The sequence below is a fragment of the Bipolaris victoriae genome (genome assembly GCF_000527765.1).
Source record: "Bipolaris victoriae FI3 unplaced genomic scaffold scaffold_6, whole genome shotgun sequence".
Lineage (NCBI taxonomy): Eukaryota > Fungi > Ascomycota > Dothideomycetes > Pleosporales > Pleosporaceae > Bipolaris > Bipolaris victoriae.
This window is the reverse complement of record NW_014575386.1, coordinates 167,824-186,734: the sequence shown is the minus strand read 5'-3', so window position 1 is coordinate 186,734 and position 18,911 is coordinate 167,824. Positions and strand designations below refer to the sequence as shown.

Here is an 18,911-nt window from a genome sequence, read left to right as displayed (position 1 = left end):
TCTCACGCTAAGAAATGTCAGCTGTTTCAGAACACATCAATCATTTGGACCGTTTTCTGTTCTAACTATATTTCTCTAGTTAGCATCAAGACGTTTGGGCTTGTTAGGCATATTGGTACGAGGATTTATCCGGACTCGAACTCTAAAGAGAAAAAAAACATGAAGCGACAGGTGCAGGCTCTACACAGTAGTATTCAGTCATGTCCAATTTCATCATGTTGTTGCGATTCTTTATCGAACCCCTGGAAACGGCCCGGACGGCAATTGCAGTACAAGCTTAAAGTCGCGGCGTTATCTCGCTATAATACTATCAACTAGACTCGTCTAGAAGCCCGAAAACCCACCTTAGCGTAGCTGAAACGAAACACGACTTGGAATCCCAGGATAGCATCGGGCTGATCTTCAGTCGCGCTTGTGCCAGAGTGACATACACGCGTAACATCCATGATCCACGGCATGCTCAAACCTTTGGAAGAACCTTCTTCAATACCTCGACCAGCCCTTTGATCTCTTCCTCAGTATTGTAATGTACCATACTGACTCTCGTAACATAGCCTTCAGGGTCTAACTCGAGGATCTCGTCGCACAATCTCTTCGAGTAAAAGTGTCCCCATCGAAAGCCGTAGTTGCTGATTTTTTCGGCTTCAGCCACAACTTGCTTACTGTTCATGCCCTTGACTACAAACGAAATAGTTGGAACCCTGACTTTACTGTCCGTTGATGATGAGCCCAGAACCATGATATCGGGGCGCGAATTGAGGAAGTCGAGGAGGATTGTTTGCAGTTTTCCCTCGTGTTCTGTAATGGCAGGGAAGGCGCCAGAAAGGTACGAAGTGATTTGTGGAATGGACTGAACACATTCGTAGTTTGACCCAGCAAACCCAATCTTATCCTCAAGCGTCTTGGTGGGATTGAAGTAGTGTGCCATGGGTTTCATGGCCTTTTGTCCTGATTCGCTAGCGTAAAGTACGGCGATGTGAGGGCCATAGACCTAAGGTTCTCGTTAGCACATACCGGTGAGGCAAAAGTTTGAACAAGGGCTGATGACCACGACATACCTTGTACCAGCTGAACGCATAAAAGTCTACCCCAAAAGCCTTCACGTCAACCGCACGATGCGGCGCATAACTTACGCCATCCACGCAGAACAAGGCACCGACTTCATGTACCGCATCTGCAATCGACTTGACATCATGTATCGTGCCCAAAATGTTGCTTACATGCGTGCAAGCAACAAACTTTACCTTGTCGCTCAAGAGTGGCTTCAGATTCTCTGCTGTGAGCTTGAGTCCATCTTCCTTGCTAGACGCCCACCACTTCACAGTAAGCCCAAGACGGTCGGCCATCAGAAGCCACGCCTTTACGTTGGTCTCATGCTCCATCTTTGATAGAATGATCTCCGATCCCGCAGGGAACTGTAGCGTCGAGCCAAGATTGACAAATAATTGAGTGGTAGAGGAGCCGAGGACTTTTAATAATTAGAGAGACAAGTATGCGTAACATATCAGGGATGTTACCTATTTCATCGCGACCAGCATTGATGTACTTTGCGGCGGCCTGGTAGCCTTCCTCATACTTCGTGTTGGACTGTGTGCCAGTGTGGTATGAAGCGCCAAGCTGCACATTTGTCTTGCTGAGATACTGTGATATGCTTCATAGGATTTAGTAATCGTGCTGCCTCTATATATGCGGTATACTCACGAATCAATCACTTGGTCCAGCGCCTGACTACCCCCCGCGTTATCAAGAAAAACTTGATCTTGCTGAAGAGCCGGGAAGCGCGACCGCGATTTGGAAATGTCGAAAGTCATTGTGAAAAAACGGGTAGCACAGAAAAGTAAGGTAGGAGAAGTTGGAAAGGAAGTTTATCAGGAAGGTTGATGTTTGAAGTGGAACTAAAGTATACCTACACTAGCCGTGCGCCCTATGTAGATAATGCGGGGCTTTCCTCAATGGAGCAGGTGCTACGTTACGCAGTGCCGCCACTGCCCCACGTAGCTTGAAAACATTCACGAGATGTGTCTCCGCAACCACATGATATGCAGTGAAATATCATATTCTACATTGGGAAGATGCAGCGTGTGCAAGACGTTACCTCGGCGTTACTTGCATGAGCTTCTCAACTAGCCGAAATGATGGAGTAAAAGTCAATCGACATTTCCCTGTTATCATGTATCCCATAGCGATGCCGATGGATTTCCAATAAGGACAATCCGCCTTAGTTTCCGAACATCCTTGGCCGCGTATTATGAACGAAATTATTGGGCCATGATGCACATATGTTGTATGTGGAGTCGTTGGCAGGTAGAGGTCTCTTAATGATGAATAACCGCGCTTGGAATCAGCTCAAAATATAAAGGGAAGAGGAGTTGTTCTGACATGCCGAGTTCAATCATCGGACACCGGCGGACGTTTCGACAGCATTAGTTGCTGAGGGTTCATAATGGATTAAATGCATTGAAAACTGGCCAAGGGACCCGGAACTCAAAAGCCGATTTGGGAGACCTTCTGATAAAAAAATACTGGAAACTGTCAAAACAGCTGTCCAATCTCTCTTTTGTGAAAAAAAAGGTTTTTGTCACTCGGCGGCTTGCACAGAGACGGTGTGCTCGTCTTCATCACAATATATGATGCGATTCAGCTGATGCAAAGTATCTTGAAATCCATATAACATATCAAATTAGAATTTCTGAGATCATAGAGGGCTAGTTGTACATAGCTGAGGTTGTAAAATGATTCATCTATACCGCAGGCGCATTTGCACCAACCAGCATCTTCCCATTGGTATTAGGATCAAGACTAACCCTTTTGTGTGCTAGCTCTAGCTGGTATCTCCGCTCCACATACGCATCCCGACATCTGCTTCCATCAACTACCATCACCCATGAATCCTAAGATCTGCAAATCCTCAAATCAAGTCATGGACAGCCTCATTTCGAGACACACGTCCAAAGGTGAGTACTTCCAAGACACTCCTACGGCATTCATCGGTTAACGTGGCATCCCAGGCAGCAGCATGAAGTCGCTTTGTGATCTGCCAAATGAGATATTGTTACAGATCTTCTCATACGTAGATCTGCATCGCGAGACACGTATTCTGGGCTACATATCCGATGAGCCTTTGCCTTCTTGGCCAGATAATGACCTGCTTAGAGATTTTCGCCTCCACAATTCCTGGCTGCTAAACATTGCTTTGACATGCAAGCGATTTGCAGCTTTAATCCCAGAGGTAACATTACGTATGATCGTATTGGAAGCCTTTTCAGTATCTGTGCAGCCTGAGAGCCCTCAGCTTGGTTGGTCAGCTCCATTCGCTCTCCTTTTTCAGTACAGGGAGAGGCCGGATCTCATTCAACAAATCAAGCAACTTCGTATCCATCTTCCATATACCGACGAGCACGACAGGTATCGTTGCGACAATAAGGGAATGGCCAAAATGCTAGCTTCATTGAGTGTACCCTCTGCTTGGAAGTTCAAACTTTTTAAAGACATCACAACTAGCTTTGGACGAGGTACATTTAATGCCCTATTAGCGGTAGTAGAATTGGATGTATTGTGCGTCTCCGACTCAACCGAAGAACCAAAACTCGAATGGGCAGAACAGCTCTCAGTCTCACCGTTCACTCCCCCGATTATCCGCTCGCTGAGATACCTTAAGATTGAAACTAAACTACCTCCCAACATTCAACCAGTGGAGATCTTTCAAAAGCTGAAGACTGTTGATTTAAGTATCGCACTTTGCAACTCAACACCAATGGATATAGTATCAGCGCTAGAAAAACTTGCAAACACCGCGGTAAACAGCATAAAGCAACTGCGTCTTAGTTTCGAAATCAGAACAATCGGAATGTGGAACAGTACGAAGCGAACCTGTATGTCGGATGTAGTGAAAGGCTTCCAGAATTTGGAGAGTCTCGTATACTATACCGAGTCGTCGGTAGCGAAGAATCCCTATCGTAGTCTTCGCAGTTTCCCCAATCATCAAGCGAACATCCAAATATATCCTGAGGTTTCACAGTCTCCGCAATCGGGTGAAGGTTACTTGCGTACGCCACGCCACGTCTCTCTCCTCAATTGAATCAACTACTAACCACCACAAAAGACCACGCTATATACGAGGCACGCACAACTATCACCGACTACCAATGCCTTGTCGACAACCTCGTGCACCTACGCCAGTCTCTGAAACACTTGCAACTTCCAGGCGGCTTTTGGACGCTACCTGGCGCGGCTCGCAAGCCGATCCCGCGTTTCGATCAGTTTACGCAGCTTCAAAAATTGACTGTGCCACAAGCGGTCCTTATCTCCATCAAACTGGATAACATGCAGGTTGACACCGTCTCCCAAGGCGACTTTGAACTTTCTGCTTCAGAGGTGTTACCGGTGTCGCTACAACATCTCACGGTCTTCGATCTCGATGAGACGTTCTTGGGGAGCAAGTGGCTAGAGGGATTGTTCACTGAGCAGAAGAGCCACTTGCGATGGCCCAAGTTCCGCACCTTGGAGCTGTTGATGGGACCGACATTCTCTGATGAAATGCTGGAAGGGCTTCTGGCAAGGCGTATTAGTGCGGCATTCTGGGCGAGGGTTGATGAAGCCGGGTTCGATGTCGTCGTTGGGAGGGACGACTTGGATCCTTCGTTGCTTCCAGACTTATGGGAGTAGTATACACGCATACATATAAGGAACCTCAAACTCCTAGCATATTTGACAATCATATATAGTTAGCATTCGAGATGTCTTTCACCGACCAGAATCCCCTTTATCGAGCAAGAAAAACTTGTATTTGCACCTTGTTCCCCACACCACTCGACCAAAAAACAAATCACATTCTCGTAAGAATTTGAAAGTAGAGGGAGTTTCGGATTATTCAGTGAATTCATATATACACGTATAGACATTTATGTAGCAGAAAGCACAGTCATATGGAAACGTAAAGTTATGCCAGCAGAAACGCCGCGCTCATCATAATCATGAATTCTCATAGGTATCGTCTAAGTTACAGAAAACAAGAAGAAATACAAAAAATCTCAAAGCAATAAAAAGGCTGTTACAAAAAAAAGCCCTCTATTCTATTGTTTCCCCACCCAGTTTAAGCCTTGGTCTCAAAAGTGCGGGCCTCAAGGTCCTTCTCAATAGAAATAGAGTCGGAGTCGGGAGCAGCCTGTTCGGTACCGACGTGGGACTCAGTGTAAGCATCGAGCTCCTTGCCCTTTGCAATGTTGAGGTAGAGAGGGTACGACCAAGCGATAGCGAAGAAGCCAAGGGGGACGCACAGAGCCTTTCGGGTGCCGATGATATCAGCGACGTTTCCGAGGACAACGGGGCCGACGGCGCCGCCGCAGACGGAGGAGACGAGGAAGGAGGCACCGCGCTTGGTGTGGCGACCGAGACCGCGGAGGGTGAGAGCGAAGATGATGGGGAAGATGCAGGACTCGAAGAAGAGGACGAGGTTGAGCATGCTGATGCCGCCCCAGTTTGTGCTGGTGGCGCTGCCCGTGTTGGTGCCGATGGCGGCGGAGATGAAGATCATGATGAAGGTTTGGAAGGCGAGGAGCACGTAGCGCGGCTTGCCGCCAAAGTACATGATACCCGCGGCGGCGAAACGACCGATGGCGAAGAGGGATTGCGCAATGGCGTAGAAGTTGGCGCCCTTGTGGTGGCTCTCGGTGATGCTCAGTTGGGGGGAGGCCTCGGCGAAGTAGTTGATGTAGTAGGCTGCGCATCCGACTTGGCCGGCAACGTAGGAGAATTGTGCAAAGGTTCCCCAGAAGAGAGTGTACTGCTTGCTGAGGGGCTTGTCGACGTAGCCGTTGCTGGCGGTGGTCTCTTCCTGCTCGGCCATGTCGCTGTCGGTGACTTCGGGGATGTACTTTCCAGCGAAGAAGAAGACGAGAGCGAGAATGGCAACGAAGGCGGCAATGGCAAGATACACGTATTGGACGGCCTCGAGGGACTTTCCATCCTCTCCGACGTTCTTGAAGATGACCTGGGCGGCGAGGACGGGCGCAACGACGGAGCCAACAGCCTGGACGGACTGAGACAGCTCGAGACGGAACTCGGACCACTTGGGGGGACCGCAGACGGCAATGTATGGGTTGGCGCTGACTTCAAGAGTTGAGAGACCGGATCCGGCAATGAACATGGCACCGCAGAAACCACCGAAGGATCGCTTCACGGCCGCAGGCCAGAACATGAGCGCACCGACGCAGTAGATGCTGAGACCGAGGATGAAGGTCCATCGGTAACCGAACTTGCGAAGAAACCATCCAGAGTAGGTCAGAGGACCGATGAAGTAGGCGCCAAAGTATGCGGCCTGGAGTCCAGAAGACTCTCCCTGGGAGATGTTGAGCGCGACTTGGAAACGGGAGTTCAAGACATCGAGGAGTCCATATGCGAAACTGGGTAACAATGTTAGTTCGTTGTCTGGAATGAGAGAAATATGGAGGATGTTTGCTTACCCCCAGCAGAAGAAGAGCGAAGTGACCAAGGTGACGGGAAGGATGGATTGACGAGCAGTGAGGGCCGATGCTCCAGTGAGAGCACGGTTGTCGACTGATGCGCGGCGGACTTCAGCAACAGCAGTGGCAGGCTCTTGCGAGTCCTTCTTTCCAAAGAGACCCATGGTTGCGATAGAAAAATAGAGTCAAAGATTGACAATCTGAGGGGGGTTCCCACACAATTAAGGAGGATCCCGAGATAGATGGGTGTGAGAGTTGAAGACACAAGATGCGATGATGATGATTTCCTATTCAAGGGGGGATTCGGCATTCGAATATATATACTGGGCATTTGCGCTCTATGCCCACCAAGTGGTTGAGGTCGCGACATGGGGCTGGTGCCATCCAGACTTGTTAGTTCCCCCGCTAGTCCATCGGTAGTTCGACGCCGACCTTGGGGAATAGCCAACCTGGGTGTTGGGGTAAACCAGGCCCTAGTTCATGTTCTAATGCCCTTGGTGCTAATGCATTGTCCCCGTATAGCTAACGCCCCCAGTCTCCGCAAATTTTCATCGGATGGAGGTTGTGGTAGGCTGGAAGGCTGTTAGGGCCCGCGCCATCCCTCCGAAAGTGCTGCCGATTGATGTCGGATGATGCAGAGTACCGGCCAATCGTGGGCGTTGCTTGGTGGCGCTAGAAGAGCTTGTGTAGGTGGGCTCCACTTATTCTTGAGCCGCATCATTGATCAGACATTTCTTCTCCGTATGGGGCTCGATAGCTCTCTCCACGTTGCCAACCCCATGGAGAGAGGCCTAGCGTTTAAAAATTGGGACGCGCAACTGTGGAGTCGACTCCTCTATCTGAAGCTCTAGCCACGCTCTTTGCTAACATCAAGCAGGTGTCTTGTCCGCACCCTGCTGCTGATCTCTGCTCTCTGCGTGACGCGCTGGTGTTCGCCCACACAAGAGATAAAAGATTGCTGCAAGGAATGGTAATGGAAGCTTGAAAAGCCAATTAGCAAACGAGAAAAAAACTACTAGAGGTTCTGTGCTGCGCCATGACCCAGCTCGAGACTCCACGACATGGCTTGTCTAGCGTTGGCGTGCAGCCGGTAGCCTCTGGGCCCTTGGCGCATTCGGCCCTTACACATCGGGCAATGTTGAGGGTCTTGCAACTGTCCAGGATGTTCTCGCAGGGCCTGGAGCTTAAATTCAGTAAGCCATTGCCGCGCAGCCGCGTATTTCGACGGCTCACATACACATCGCTGGGTTGGACTGAAGCGCGTATGGAAGTTTGTCCCAACATGCGCGAATTTACACAAGATCTACTCCACATCACACGATTCTGGGGAGCATCCATGGCATTAGGTCAATATTTTGTCGAATCAGACGAGATGTGGCTTGCATTGTTGTTGATTCAAGGCATGCGGGTATACCATTCCCCATGCACCAAAGGAGGAGCATCACGCAAGGCTTCATGCACGGTTGCACTTGTCGTCACTCCGAAAGCCGGCGAAGATTGCTAGAATCATAGACTGATTCACTCCCGGTGTTCTGGCACGTCGCTTGAGGGTTCATCCTTCCTGCCCACTGCACCACACGGCAGCTAGGATGGGAGACGGTTAAAGCAGTCGTCTTCGCCACGAGGCTCACGAGATCTGCATGCTACAGACCCGAATGTGAGGGCTGACAGCAGTTCGATGCCCTCTTCTAGCGGTCTTCCAATATTCTTCTGTGCATACCGTTTGCGTAGCCTCCCGCCCTCGGCCATAATACCCATCAATGACGTTGTTGCACTAAATCGCACGCACCGATGCAACCCATGTCAGCGGGAGGTTTGTCGGAGCATCCAAAGTCTGGGCGCTCGGAGGATCGTCATACTGCCCTCGTGCTCGAATGCGAACCAGCTCACTACACCTGATTAGATTACTACCGGCTGATAGAAAGTGGGGTAGCGCCTGGGACGCCCGACGCCAATCAGATAATAATGTCTTTCGTGGACCACACCAATCAACGCTGTCCACCTCCAAGGTTCTGGGCGGCACGCCTGGATCTTGAGGGCGGCGCCAGCTTAGCTGGCTGCTGCTAAGCTTAATACAACTAGGGCTCGGGCGCTATTTGATCAAGGCATATCTCGCCGCAAGTAGCCGGCCAAGTGGGTGCAACATCTCCATCTGGGGAATTTTCGGCTTTCAACAACGTACCTGGGGCAAGTGAATGCGGAGAGCCCAAATGCATGCAGGTGAGCCCCAAGGGTGTGCGAGTCATGCAACCGAATTGTTGGGCTCGAATGAGAATGCGAAGGCTATCGCGAAAATACGGCCTCTATCCTGCCTTGTATGGGAATAGTGTATAGGGTGCAGACGGTATGTCTTCAGAAACAGCGCAATGCTGGTCCTCTGACTTTCAGCTCGTGTCCCCAGTCGCCCATTCTTCGTCTTTGATGACATTCCAGGCTTCCTCGTTGGTTTATTCCTCTGGCATTCTGCCTCTGTTAAGACCCTCCAGACTTTCCAACAAGAAGTGACTTCAACGTCACCATCATAGCGCGGGTGCATACTATCGCTGATGGGTTGATTTGCCGACTGCAAACGTTGAAGGAGAGATGTATCCTTCGTAGGCCGATCTGGGCTGAAGACATTGTCAGGTGGGGAGTTTGGCTGGGGCGGCACATCTGTTAAACCATAACGCAGGTGTTCCAAGAGGAACTTGTGGAGAACAGGAACCACCGTTTGAAGAAGATGTGGTCCGGGGCTGCAACGAGCCCCCGTCCGGTCTTACTTCGGCAGACGTCCGATGTCCGATACTCTTCAGCATCCGACGTTCGACGTGTATCAATACCCGGAACTGTTATCAAGAGGAGGAATAGTCAACAATGACTACTAACTTCCAATAAGTGCTAGAGCAGGAGCTTCGTTCCAAGAGGACGAGTACTAAAGCGTCGAGATTAGCGTTCAACAGACCTTTGACATGCGCTTCCGTGTACAACGAGTAGAATGGGCGCCTTGCACGAATACACAACCACAACACAACGTACTGTGTATGTGGCATAGGTTTTGTACGGATATGGTAAACTTCTTGTACAATTTCTCTCCCTTCTACCCTGTCCAACCTCCTTGTCATGGAAGGACCTTGACTCTCGATGTGTAAAACACACTGGCCCGATCCTCTTCTTTCTTTTCCTTCCCTAGTTCCTCTATCCTCTCTTCTATTATCTATTGTTGCCACCCATAAAGAGAGGAAACTCCAGCCCAAGGCAACGTCGTAAGGCTTCGTATGAAAATCCAAATCCAGGGGGAGATGATCATAGCGTATTGCGCCTCTCGAGAGCGATTTCGCCGCGTCCTTCCAAGTCTTCGAGGTCTTGTAAGTATGTCCCTATAACATCTTTGTGTAAATGTCTTACCGAGCTCATTGCCAGTCCTTACACGCTTTCCTCGTATCATCCGGCGTATCATACATCCGATGGGGATGCAAGTTACAAGAAGGGTGATAAATGCGATGATGGCTTCGATGGTCCATAAAGAGGCCATGTTGTGTGCAAGGATGAAGGTCGGTCTGGTAGGCAAAGACGATGGTCCGGACAGTGGTAAAAGGCAACTTAATATCAATCGCCGGCAGCGATACGGCCAGCTCGTCTGCAGCTATTACCACATTGGGTATATACTCCATTTACTCATTAGGTTAATACCTCATCGTGATGAGCTTTCGCTGATGCGATCATTGAGGCTTGGACGTAGCTGGCACAACTCAGGTTTTGCTTGATTGGCCAGTAGCTCTACCTAAACTCGAGGCGAAAGAGCGGGTTGGCCTAATTCGAACTCAGGTTTTTCTTGATTGGTCGGGCACGAAAGCACTCCATGCAGGGGGGCAGGGCAGCGGCCTTGTGTTACTTGGACCCCAAACTCAGGTTTTGCATGATTGGTCAACTTGGCGGCTTTGGCGAGGACCTCTAATATATCTACCTCGTCCGGACAGTGTTTTACGCTGCAACCAAACATCCTCTTTATCGATCTCAATTTTATCCTTTCTCCCTCTGTAATTGCATACTTTCGCATTTTACTTTTTTTCAACAAGTCCACTAGCCACCCGCAAGGATGAAGCAAACACGAAGAGTCCTCGCCGATAGAATCGACAACGCAACTTGGGATCAACACCGCGAGACCATCCACCGCCTCTTCATCCTTCAGAATCGCAAACTGGAAGGGCCTGAAGGCGTGATGCATGTGATGTCCAAAGTCCATGGCTTCAGTGCCACGTAAGTTATTATGTTGCTACGCTATGCAAGGCTGAGACTGACCATCCTCTAGCGAAGCGCAGTATGAAAATCATTTCAAACTTTGGAATATTCGGAAGAAGGTTACAGATCGAGAGTGGAGTGTTGTTCTTTCACATGTACATGTGAGGGCACAGCACGGCGAAAAGACTGATGTCATATTTAACGGTGCGCTTCTTGACGAGGAACGCGTTGCGAGGGAAATCAATCGACGCGTCTCAAAGTACAACAGGCATCTGAATAACTTACAAAGTAAGTTTATGAGACGATCGCTTATACGAAATCGAACTAAGATTATAGACCTTCCGAAGTTGCCTCTCGGCTTCCGGTTGGAATCCCCGCCAAGTTCTCCCGTCCCACATGCAGATAATGCCATATCCGGTCACAATCCTACAGGCTGCGTAGACCAGTATCTCAAGCCCGCAATCGCAAGTGTAGTCTACGATTGGCTTAGGTACCGAAGAGATTCGCAACCGGATTTTTCTCTGTTGGCACTGACTTCATCCGATACAACTTGGAAGTACAGAATTGCACCAGAACGATATAGGAAGCAACGACATATGCTTGAGAAACGATATGACGAGAGTCCGAACTTCTACCCGTCATGCATGGATGACTATGCCTATGAACATGTTTCGGATGAGCTAAAAAACATGGGTGCTGAATGTCATTCCATCAAATGGGAGGTAGGTTTGACTCAACGTGATCTATCTTCATTCAGAGACAGATACTTCAATGGTTTCTCGTGGGGCTTCGAAGGCGACTTAAGGCGGTATCACGAAAATTGGCATTGTGATGATTGCTCTAACTGCCAAGAATCGTCCCCAGTTTTCGACCAGTGCATGGAATGCTGTTCAACAGATGGCACATCATTGATAGAGGGATCTGAATGGCGCGTGCGATTAAAACTTGTTGTTTTTGGAATTATTGTGCCCAACCAAAGATGTACAGTAGACTGGGAATTGAACATATCTTCCTCGATCGACACCTTTCGAAAGAATCTGGCTTTCCCGTCAAATCACAACATCAACAAGCGCGCGCCAAACCCAACCACAAAATCGCCCCAGACACCCCCCAGTACCACGACCCTGAAACACATCTAGAACAAGTCGTGTATCGGCCCGACTCCGATTCAAACGCATCAAAAAGATCACCCAACGTATCACCAGTAAACAAGGCATCACTCATCATGCACGCGGAAAACATAAAAAAACAAGGGTTGGTATAAAACCATGTTAATGATTTCTCTCTCTCCCTCCTTCCTATTCAGGTATAATATAAGTAGTAGTAGTGATACAATCAAATCTCTCTCACTCGCCCCATCCATATCCACACTTCATACTCCACCAAAAACAAAACAAAAACTCTTACTGCAACTGTGTCGCCAACTGCGTAACCTTATCCTTAAGATCCTGGCTCTCGCGTCCGGCAGCCTCGTTGATCTTATCCCTCAAGTGGTCAACCTGGAGACCGGGAGCAGTAGGCGCCCTACCGAGCGCAGTTTCGATCCTCGAAATCTGCATTTGGAGGAAGAACTTGGGGACCTTAATGGAGTTGACTTGGGCGCTGCCCTCGCTGCGCAGACCGGCTTCGGTGGCGTGGTAGACGTTGAGGGCGTCTTGGAAAGCCTCGAGGTTGGATTCTGCAAGGGGCGTTGCGGTTTCGAAGAGGCCGAGGGAGAAGGCGAGGGGGCCCTGGCCTGAGGAGGCAAAGTTGATTTGGGAAAAGGTTTGGCCGCCAGAGGTTACGTCGGGGATGTTGTCGATTGTTTTGGCGTTGGCGTTGCACGTGACGCTGCCTTGGATTTGGTCCACGACTGCGCTCGTCTCGGCAGGGAGCTGCTGGTTGCCGATGACGAAGCAGGGCTTGTTTTGGCGCGCGCTCAGATTAGCTGCGGGCAGGGCGCTGGCAAGGCTGCCGAAGAGCGCAAATGCAGTAAGGGCGTTGGTGTACATTTTTCTGTGTTTGACGGAAAAAAATGTTATATAACTTGTTTAAATAAAGAATATGGGGTTATTTTCGTAAGAACGAAAAATAAAAGAGACTATGGTTTAAAGAATGGAAGCTAAGGCCCTAGCCAGAGGGGGGAGTGTAGCGACTGAATGAAGAGAGCGAGAGAGAGAGAGAAACGAAGTGACTGTAAAACACTGTAGAAAGTAAGTGATCAGCGATAGCATTACAACGTCCTTATATATAAACGCCTCACAGTCCTATCACGAACACCTTTTTGCCCAGGCGCAAAACGGATAACAAGGCAAAATACCCCACAGTGTCCCTGTATCATCCAGGCGGTGACACGATGTTGACGTTTGGCTCGCGACACTTGGGGTTTGAGCAGACTGGTTACCCACGTCGTCGGTTCGCTTATCAGCCCCCACTATAACCCGATTGTGTACCCTGCCCCGAATACGTTCGGAACACGGTCCAATCATATGGCTTGCCGTGGTTGGATTTCTCGGAAAACAGGCACGCATTTCTGGCATGCGAAACTTGCGTGCCTTGGTGGCTGGATACTTCAGAGGAGAAAGGGGGAGGTGGTAAGGAGTTTGCAGTAGTTGCTCAATGCCGCAAGTCCTCAGCTGATTTAGCCTGTGTTACTGCTGTGTGAGGTCTGACAGGAAATCATAAAGAAGGAGGATTGCATGTATGCTCCTGTTCCTGTGGCAAGGCAAGTGGGGGCAGGAAGGAGGTGTGGCTTCATCATCTGTGTATGTACATATCAATATGTACAATGTCGCCCAAAGCGGGGCGAGCACGTGGATCAAGAGCTATCCCGCAGGTCCACTAGCATATCCCTACCACTGCGCACCTTTTGTGCATCAATCCATACACTCGCAACCAACCCTGATCATCCATTACATGCACGGCATATGAGGCGACTAGTCAATTCTGCTTCACTACTACACGAAATCTCCGCCAAAACACCGCGGCGTTCACCCTGGTATCAGTCATGCGCACTATCCTAACTCTCGGGTGGCGTCAATGGGCCATGTGCTCGAAAAAACACCGTTCCCAAGAGTCCGTCTATACAAGTAACGCGCCCCTGCTGCGTTTTCAGTCCGGTGCCTAAGTACGCCATGCTAGATGTGAAGGTGCATATGAGCCCTTGGAAAAGTATATAAAGTTGACAAAAGAAAGAAAAAAAGTGTATCCGCTTAAGCGGCGCCAACATGCTATAAATCCACTTTTGAAATCCAAACGAATGCAACAAGGTATAAAGTTATTGAAGCTAAGCTGCAGTGGTCATGGGACTCTGTGGGGGCCGCTCAACATGCTCAGCAAGGGGGCTGTTGGCTTTTGTGGCATGCTTATCATCAGCCGCTCGTTGACTCGGCGTCGACTCTTCCGCGATATCACTCATGTCTGAAGCTGCGCTGTCCGAGTCGGATTCGTCAATCTTGAATGCCTCACGGAAGTTCGCAGGGGTTATCGTTTGAGATGAGACGTGTCGCTGCTTTGTCGTGTCTGCCGATAGCTTCCGAACGGCGAAGGGGTCGATGTTGTCGCTTCCCGGAGACCATGGAATTGCTGCAGTACCACTAGCAACACTACCATCTCTTTCATCGGCGGATGCTGCCTCAGCTGCTTCTTGGAGCTGCTTCTTGGTCTTCAGTCGCTCTTCTGCTGTCATGTTCTGCCAGTCAGCACCAAACTGGATGACAGATGCTTTTTTGCCATGGACAGTAAAGCTGCCCTTGCCACGCGCTAGTCCCTCACTTTCGGTGGTGTCACTGGCAATCGTAGATGCAGAGTCTCTGCTCTTGTGACCACGACGGTGTGATGAGCTACCACGAGACTCTCGAAGAGTGCGGTGTAAGCTTCTTTTTTGTCTAGTATGTGATCTAGGCGAGCCCGCCAAAGCGGCAAGTGCTTGTTCGCCGTCGGGTTCAATGCCGGCCTCTGGTCGAGTTGTGCCCGTTGGTGATACCTCGGGTAGTTTGGAATCCAACTCTTCCACTTCGCCAGGGGGTGGAGTGGCATACTGCGACCCGTTCTCAGAGTCAGACTCCGAATCCGAATCCGCTGTGCCATCACCTGTGGTCGATATAGAAGGCCGGTGGCCAGCGACATAAGACGGCGATCGTGCAGAAGAGCTTGCAAATGAACTTCGACGGTCCGATGTCGTGGGGCTCATTGATATTGGAGCTATATGGAAGTGAGCAGACGGATCATTAGGACTGGATTGCCGAGATGTTTCTGGCGGTGTCTTGAACGCTTCATCCCCACCAAATTCTGTTTCCCTGGAGGACTTGGTCTCTGGCCGACCCGACAAGCCAGGAGACAATGGGGCTGGCTTGTTTCCGCTGGTAAGTGAGCTGGTTTTCGAAGTCAACCTTGCCAGACTATTGACTTTGGAGCCTCGGTGAGATTGCTGAGGGGAAATCTGTGGCTGATGGGCTTCTGAAGCTCGATCGGTCTGTGCTTGTCTGTCGATGCCCCCCTGCCTTTCATCTTCGAGTTCCTGGGCCAAGATGTCACGGTGACACTTCATCCGCCAAATCTCAATACGGGTCCATTTCAACTTGGCTGATAAGCGCCCTGCAGCATGAATAATAAGCTCCCTCGTCTTTGGCTGAATAGGCGCAAGAATCTGAAGATGTCTAGCATCTCTCAAGCGTGCTTCTAACTCTTTGATAGCCGAGGTCAGCTTGTCCTCGGATTCGGATATGCGCACCTGCATGAGGTCTTTCCGGGCGTTCATCATTTGCTGTGCAAACTGGCTGTCAATCTTTCCGCTTTGGACCGTCACCTCGCCAGTGGTTGTCGGTATTGTCCTGGTTGAATGCGAAGACTCTAGACGCCTCATGCCCCGGTTCCTCTGCCCTTCGTACAAGCCACCAATCATGCCTCTGGAGCGAACACCAAGAGTCTCGAATGCGGCAGTATAGTTCAGCACACCCAGCCACTCATTCAAATCCTTCTCGCTATCAGCTAAAAACGTTTCCTCCCCGGCTTTTGAAAACATGACGAAAGCATGCTTATGTTTCTTGTAAGTGTTGTCGACCAGTGCAACAGCACCATCCATCGGTATGATGTGATCTTGTTTGAAGTCTGGCAGGGCTGGCTGGAACACTACGGGGCCGGCTTCACCGCGTTTCAGATGTTGCTCATGCTGGCTCATTAAGCTTCTCGTCCATGTAGAATTGCGGAACAAGGACAACCCCGATCGTGTGAGCACAGCACCCCATTCTTGCCATGGCGAGCGTGCCTTCTTCTTTTTCGTGTCCTTTCGCCATAGGATCCCAACTTTGGTCACGGGCATTTCTACAATTCCAACTGAGGTACCGAGCGGGTTTTCCTGGGCTGCTTCTGACATGAAAGCCTCCGGCCTTGATCTGGAAGACACAATCTGGATTACACCGTACCTTGAAAACAGCTTGTAGATATTCTTAGTATCTAGTGTTGCCGCAGTTCCGGTGTAGTTGTAGGGGTCATCCAATTGCATCACGTCTCGAATAGTGGGACGAAGCGCGTCGAGCTTACCCTCGAAAATCAAGGTGTACGGATCGATGGGCTCTTTCGCCGCCTTTCTCGCGGGATCATTCATTGATCCCTTGAGTACAGCTGTCCTCTTGCTTTTCTTCGAAGTAATGTTTTTCAAGTCAACCTCATCGTCAATATGGATAAAAGGGGTGTATACGATGTTGTCATAGAAGCAGCCCAGGACATCGGCCGATACACCTTCACAAGACGAGTTCTTGATGTAGTCTGGCCTCTGCATTTTTCTTTTGTTGTTCTTGTTGAAGACGTCAGTGTGGAGAATGATGATGGAGAAGGATATAAAGTATGCTTTGTCTATGGTACGTTAGAAGCATGAACATGTCTTATGGGGAGAGTAGCATTACCTGTATTGATGTAAATGCCGGGGTTGCACTCATGATAGCGGTCAGCGAAGCCCTGAAGAACACGGTCAATCTGCTGCGCCTCCCTGGGCAGCTCGACCTGCATGAGCAACTTGCGAATAGCCATGTCAATGGGGTCACCGAAGAAAGCAAACTTGCGCATGTAGCTTCGCAATACCGCAAGCAAAAAAGGGTCATCAGTCTTGCTGAGGTAACTGGCGACAACGCTTTTGTCAAAATTGTTTGCTTCGATTCGTTCCAGATATCTTCCTGGGGTCTCGCCCTCTTCGCGCTCCGGTAGGATCAATGTTTCTCGACTAATGTTCATTGAGTTTTGATGGGAGGACAGGGCAGAGTTTCCTAAGAAGCCGTGAGCAGATGCGCCATGTCGAGGCGAATGTGGCTCAGAGTTCTGTCGAAATCTCGATCCGAGGCCAAAAAGATTGCTGAAACTACTTCTTCCAGCAGTCGATATTGAAGTCCTGCCACTGGGACCTCCGGGTGGTGTGGGAGATCCAGCGTCCTCAGATCGCGCGTCTAATGAACCCATTGTCGATGAGCGTCCTCGGAGCCCTAAGCGAGCAGCACCGTTGTTGTTTCCCGAGGAGTGGGCCGAGCGAGATGATCTGTACGAATCGTTGCGAAGGAGAGTGCCTGAACCGGGTGAGGCCAAATTCAAAGCACCAGCAGCTAGAGCAACTTGCGATGCAAGAGGGATTGGCGGCGTCTGTGCCCCTGAATCCCCATGGTCGACACGGCGCGCAGTCAGCGGCGGACTTCCTGGTGGCGAGTGTTGATTCGAGGCCGTACTCCTTGCCCCGGTCGAGGCACGTGGGGTGGCAGGTGCGGTGTCGGGGAACTGTGGAGGCTCGACCTTCATGGGGAGGGGGAATAACGATGCCCGTTGCTTCCGGCGGCCAAAGGTGAAGCGGCCGGTACCCGTCCGAGCCGGGTGGCTGGGTCGCTGGGGGTTTTCGAAGGAGACGTGGCCGCCGGAGCTTCCGTCTGACCTGGAGGATTCGGATGCTCTAGTAGCAGGAGGGGCCAAGGAGTTTGTGCTTTCGACTGATTCACGTGGGTCTGCAAGCACATCTGGAAGGCGCTGCCTGCATGGTAGCGGGTGCTCGTTCTGGTCGTCGTGAACATTGCCATTGCCCTTTCCAAAGCCGAGGGGTCGCCGCTTTCGCTCCATGGACTTGCGCAAAGTGGTGGGCTTGTCGGCTAGGCTAGGGTCGAAGGAGCGTCGTCGCAGCGCAAGTTGCTGCATGCGGCTCCTCTTGGGCGTGGGCTTGGCATAGTCCTCGTGGTCCGTCACGGTGGGTGCGGTGGTGATGATGGCGGGCGCTATTACGAGTTCTACGTCAGTACGAGGTATGCGAAGACTGGCGGTACTGGTACATACTCGCGGGGGTTGCAGGCACAGCAGGGACGGGCGGAGCATTGTCCTGGTCATGGCCATGGTTGCCGGCCTGCTCCTTTGCCCTGGTGGAGAGCTGCGAGTCCGAGGCATGGCGGAAGCGCATCAGACTGAAGCGCCTGGTGTTGGGCGTGTGCTCCTGTACAGGCGGAGAAGGTGGGGAGTCAGCGTCGTGGCCGGTTGAGGGCCGCGCCATGTCGGACGAAGTTGGGCGGTAGCCATCTTCCGAGGCTGCGATGCGAGTAGTAGAGTCGAGGTTGTCGGTGGACTTTGCAAAGTGCGAGTCCTTGTCGGCGCGCCTGAAGAGGCCCGCCGGATCGAGGGTGCTCCGCCGCTTGAGGTCTCGTTCGCTGCGGTTCGGGCGGAGAGAGCGCAGAGGCATGGCTGCTCGCGCCGACTAGCAGCTCATGAAGGCAGGAATTGCGTCACGATGCGGCACATGGCACAGCAGAGAGGGAGGTAGGCAGGAGGCGTGGCCGTGGACGTGGACGTGGACGTGGACGAGTGTTTACGGGGGACGTGTTGGCTTGTGTAGGGGGGTGAGCAGCAGTGCGGTAAGGCTGAGTGAGAGAGAGCGATGCTGGGATGGGCGGGTCAGAGACTGGGCACGATGGATGCACGCGTAGCCGGACTGGGGCAGAGGGGCAGCCGACGTCACTGGAGCGGTTTTTTTTCTGGGACTGTAGGTAAGTAAACTGTATAGGGGGGTGTGGACGAAGAGGCGCCAGGCCGGAGGGCATCCGCTGTCTCCAGGCACTGGCGGGCGCACTGGTACTCTTTGTGCAGCGCGCGGTGGAGAGGCCGCCAGCACCAGCCACACACACGCACAAATGCACACGCGCAAGCCACACCGATCCGCTCTCAGCCACATCTGCCACGTTCTGCCCCGGCATCCCAACCGGCAGCCCGACAGGCCGACGGATGGGCCAGACACTA

General features: G+C 51.1%; 9 protein-coding genes across 9 annotated transcripts; 2 read left to right on the top strand and 7 right to left on the bottom strand.

The window, feature by feature from the left end:
* Positions 1-460: 460 nt before the first annotated feature.
* COCVIDRAFT_33685 (hypothetical protein) lies at positions 461-1,811 on the bottom strand (the record flags this gene model as incomplete). Its single annotated transcript, XM_014705859.1, has 4 exons — positions 461-991; positions 1,059-1,468; positions 1,518-1,651; positions 1,702-1,811. The coding sequence occupies 4 exons, from the start codon at positions 1,809-1,811 to the stop codon at positions 461-463; spliced, it is 1,185 nt and encodes a 394-aa protein (XP_014561345.1).
* Positions 1,812-3,022: 1,211 nt separating this feature from the next.
* On the top strand, positions 3,023-4,638 carry COCVIDRAFT_46868 (hypothetical protein; the record flags this gene model as incomplete). Its single annotated transcript, XM_014705858.1, has 2 exons — positions 3,023-4,037; positions 4,103-4,638. Coding segments are annotated over 2 exons (1,551 nt in total), but the record flags the coding sequence as incomplete, so codon positions are not given.
* Positions 4,639-5,092: 454 nt separating this feature from the next.
* COCVIDRAFT_86910 (hypothetical protein) lies at positions 5,093-6,625 on the bottom strand (the record flags this gene model as incomplete). The annotated part of the gene is made up of 2 exons (XM_014705857.1): positions 5,093-6,401; positions 6,462-6,625. 2 exons carry the CDS (start codon positions 6,623-6,625, stop codon positions 5,093-5,095), a joined length of 1,473 nt encoding a protein of 490 aa, XP_014561343.1.
* A 2,078-nt stretch (positions 6,626-8,703) lies between these two features.
* Positions 8,704-9,165, bottom strand: COCVIDRAFT_86718 (hypothetical protein; the record flags this gene model as incomplete). Its single annotated transcript, XM_014705856.1, has 1 exon — positions 8,704-9,165. A coding segment is annotated over one exon (462 nt), but the record flags the coding sequence as incomplete, so codon positions are not given.
* A 34-nt stretch (positions 9,166-9,199) lies between these two features.
* On the bottom strand, positions 9,200-9,490 carry COCVIDRAFT_47473 (hypothetical protein; the record flags this gene model as incomplete). Its single annotated transcript, XM_014705855.1, has 2 exons — positions 9,200-9,286; positions 9,314-9,490. Coding segments are annotated over 2 exons (264 nt in total), but the record flags the coding sequence as incomplete, so codon positions are not given.
* Positions 9,491-9,743: 253 nt separating this feature from the next.
* On the bottom strand, positions 9,744-9,972 carry COCVIDRAFT_86959 (hypothetical protein; the record flags this gene model as incomplete). The annotated part of the gene is made up of 2 exons (XM_014705854.1): positions 9,744-9,793; positions 9,846-9,972. The coding sequence occupies 2 exons, from the start codon at positions 9,970-9,972 to the stop codon at positions 9,744-9,746; spliced, it is 177 nt and encodes a 58-aa protein (XP_014561340.1).
* Positions 9,973-10,536: 564 nt separating this feature from the next.
* On the top strand, positions 10,537-11,119 carry COCVIDRAFT_56497 (hypothetical protein; the record flags this gene model as incomplete). Its single annotated transcript, XM_014705853.1, has 3 exons — positions 10,537-10,697; positions 10,750-10,967; positions 11,016-11,119. Coding segments are annotated over 3 exons (483 nt in total), but the record flags the coding sequence as incomplete, so codon positions are not given.
* Positions 11,120-12,082: 963 nt separating this feature from the next.
* Positions 12,083-12,670, bottom strand: COCVIDRAFT_87110 (hypothetical protein; the record flags this gene model as incomplete). The annotated part of the gene is made up of 1 exon (XM_014705852.1): positions 12,083-12,670. The coding sequence occupies one exon, from the start codon at positions 12,668-12,670 to the stop codon at positions 12,083-12,085; it is 588 nt and encodes a 195-aa protein (XP_014561338.1).
* Positions 12,671-13,944: 1,274 nt separating this feature from the next.
* COCVIDRAFT_87047 (hypothetical protein) lies at positions 13,945-18,357 on the bottom strand (the record flags this gene model as incomplete). Its single annotated transcript, XM_014705851.1, has 3 exons — positions 13,945-16,511; positions 16,562-17,902; positions 17,961-18,357. 3 exons carry the CDS (start codon positions 18,355-18,357, stop codon positions 13,945-13,947), a joined length of 4,305 nt encoding a protein of 1,434 aa, XP_014561337.1.
* Between the last annotated feature and the right edge of the window lie 554 nt (positions 18,358-18,911).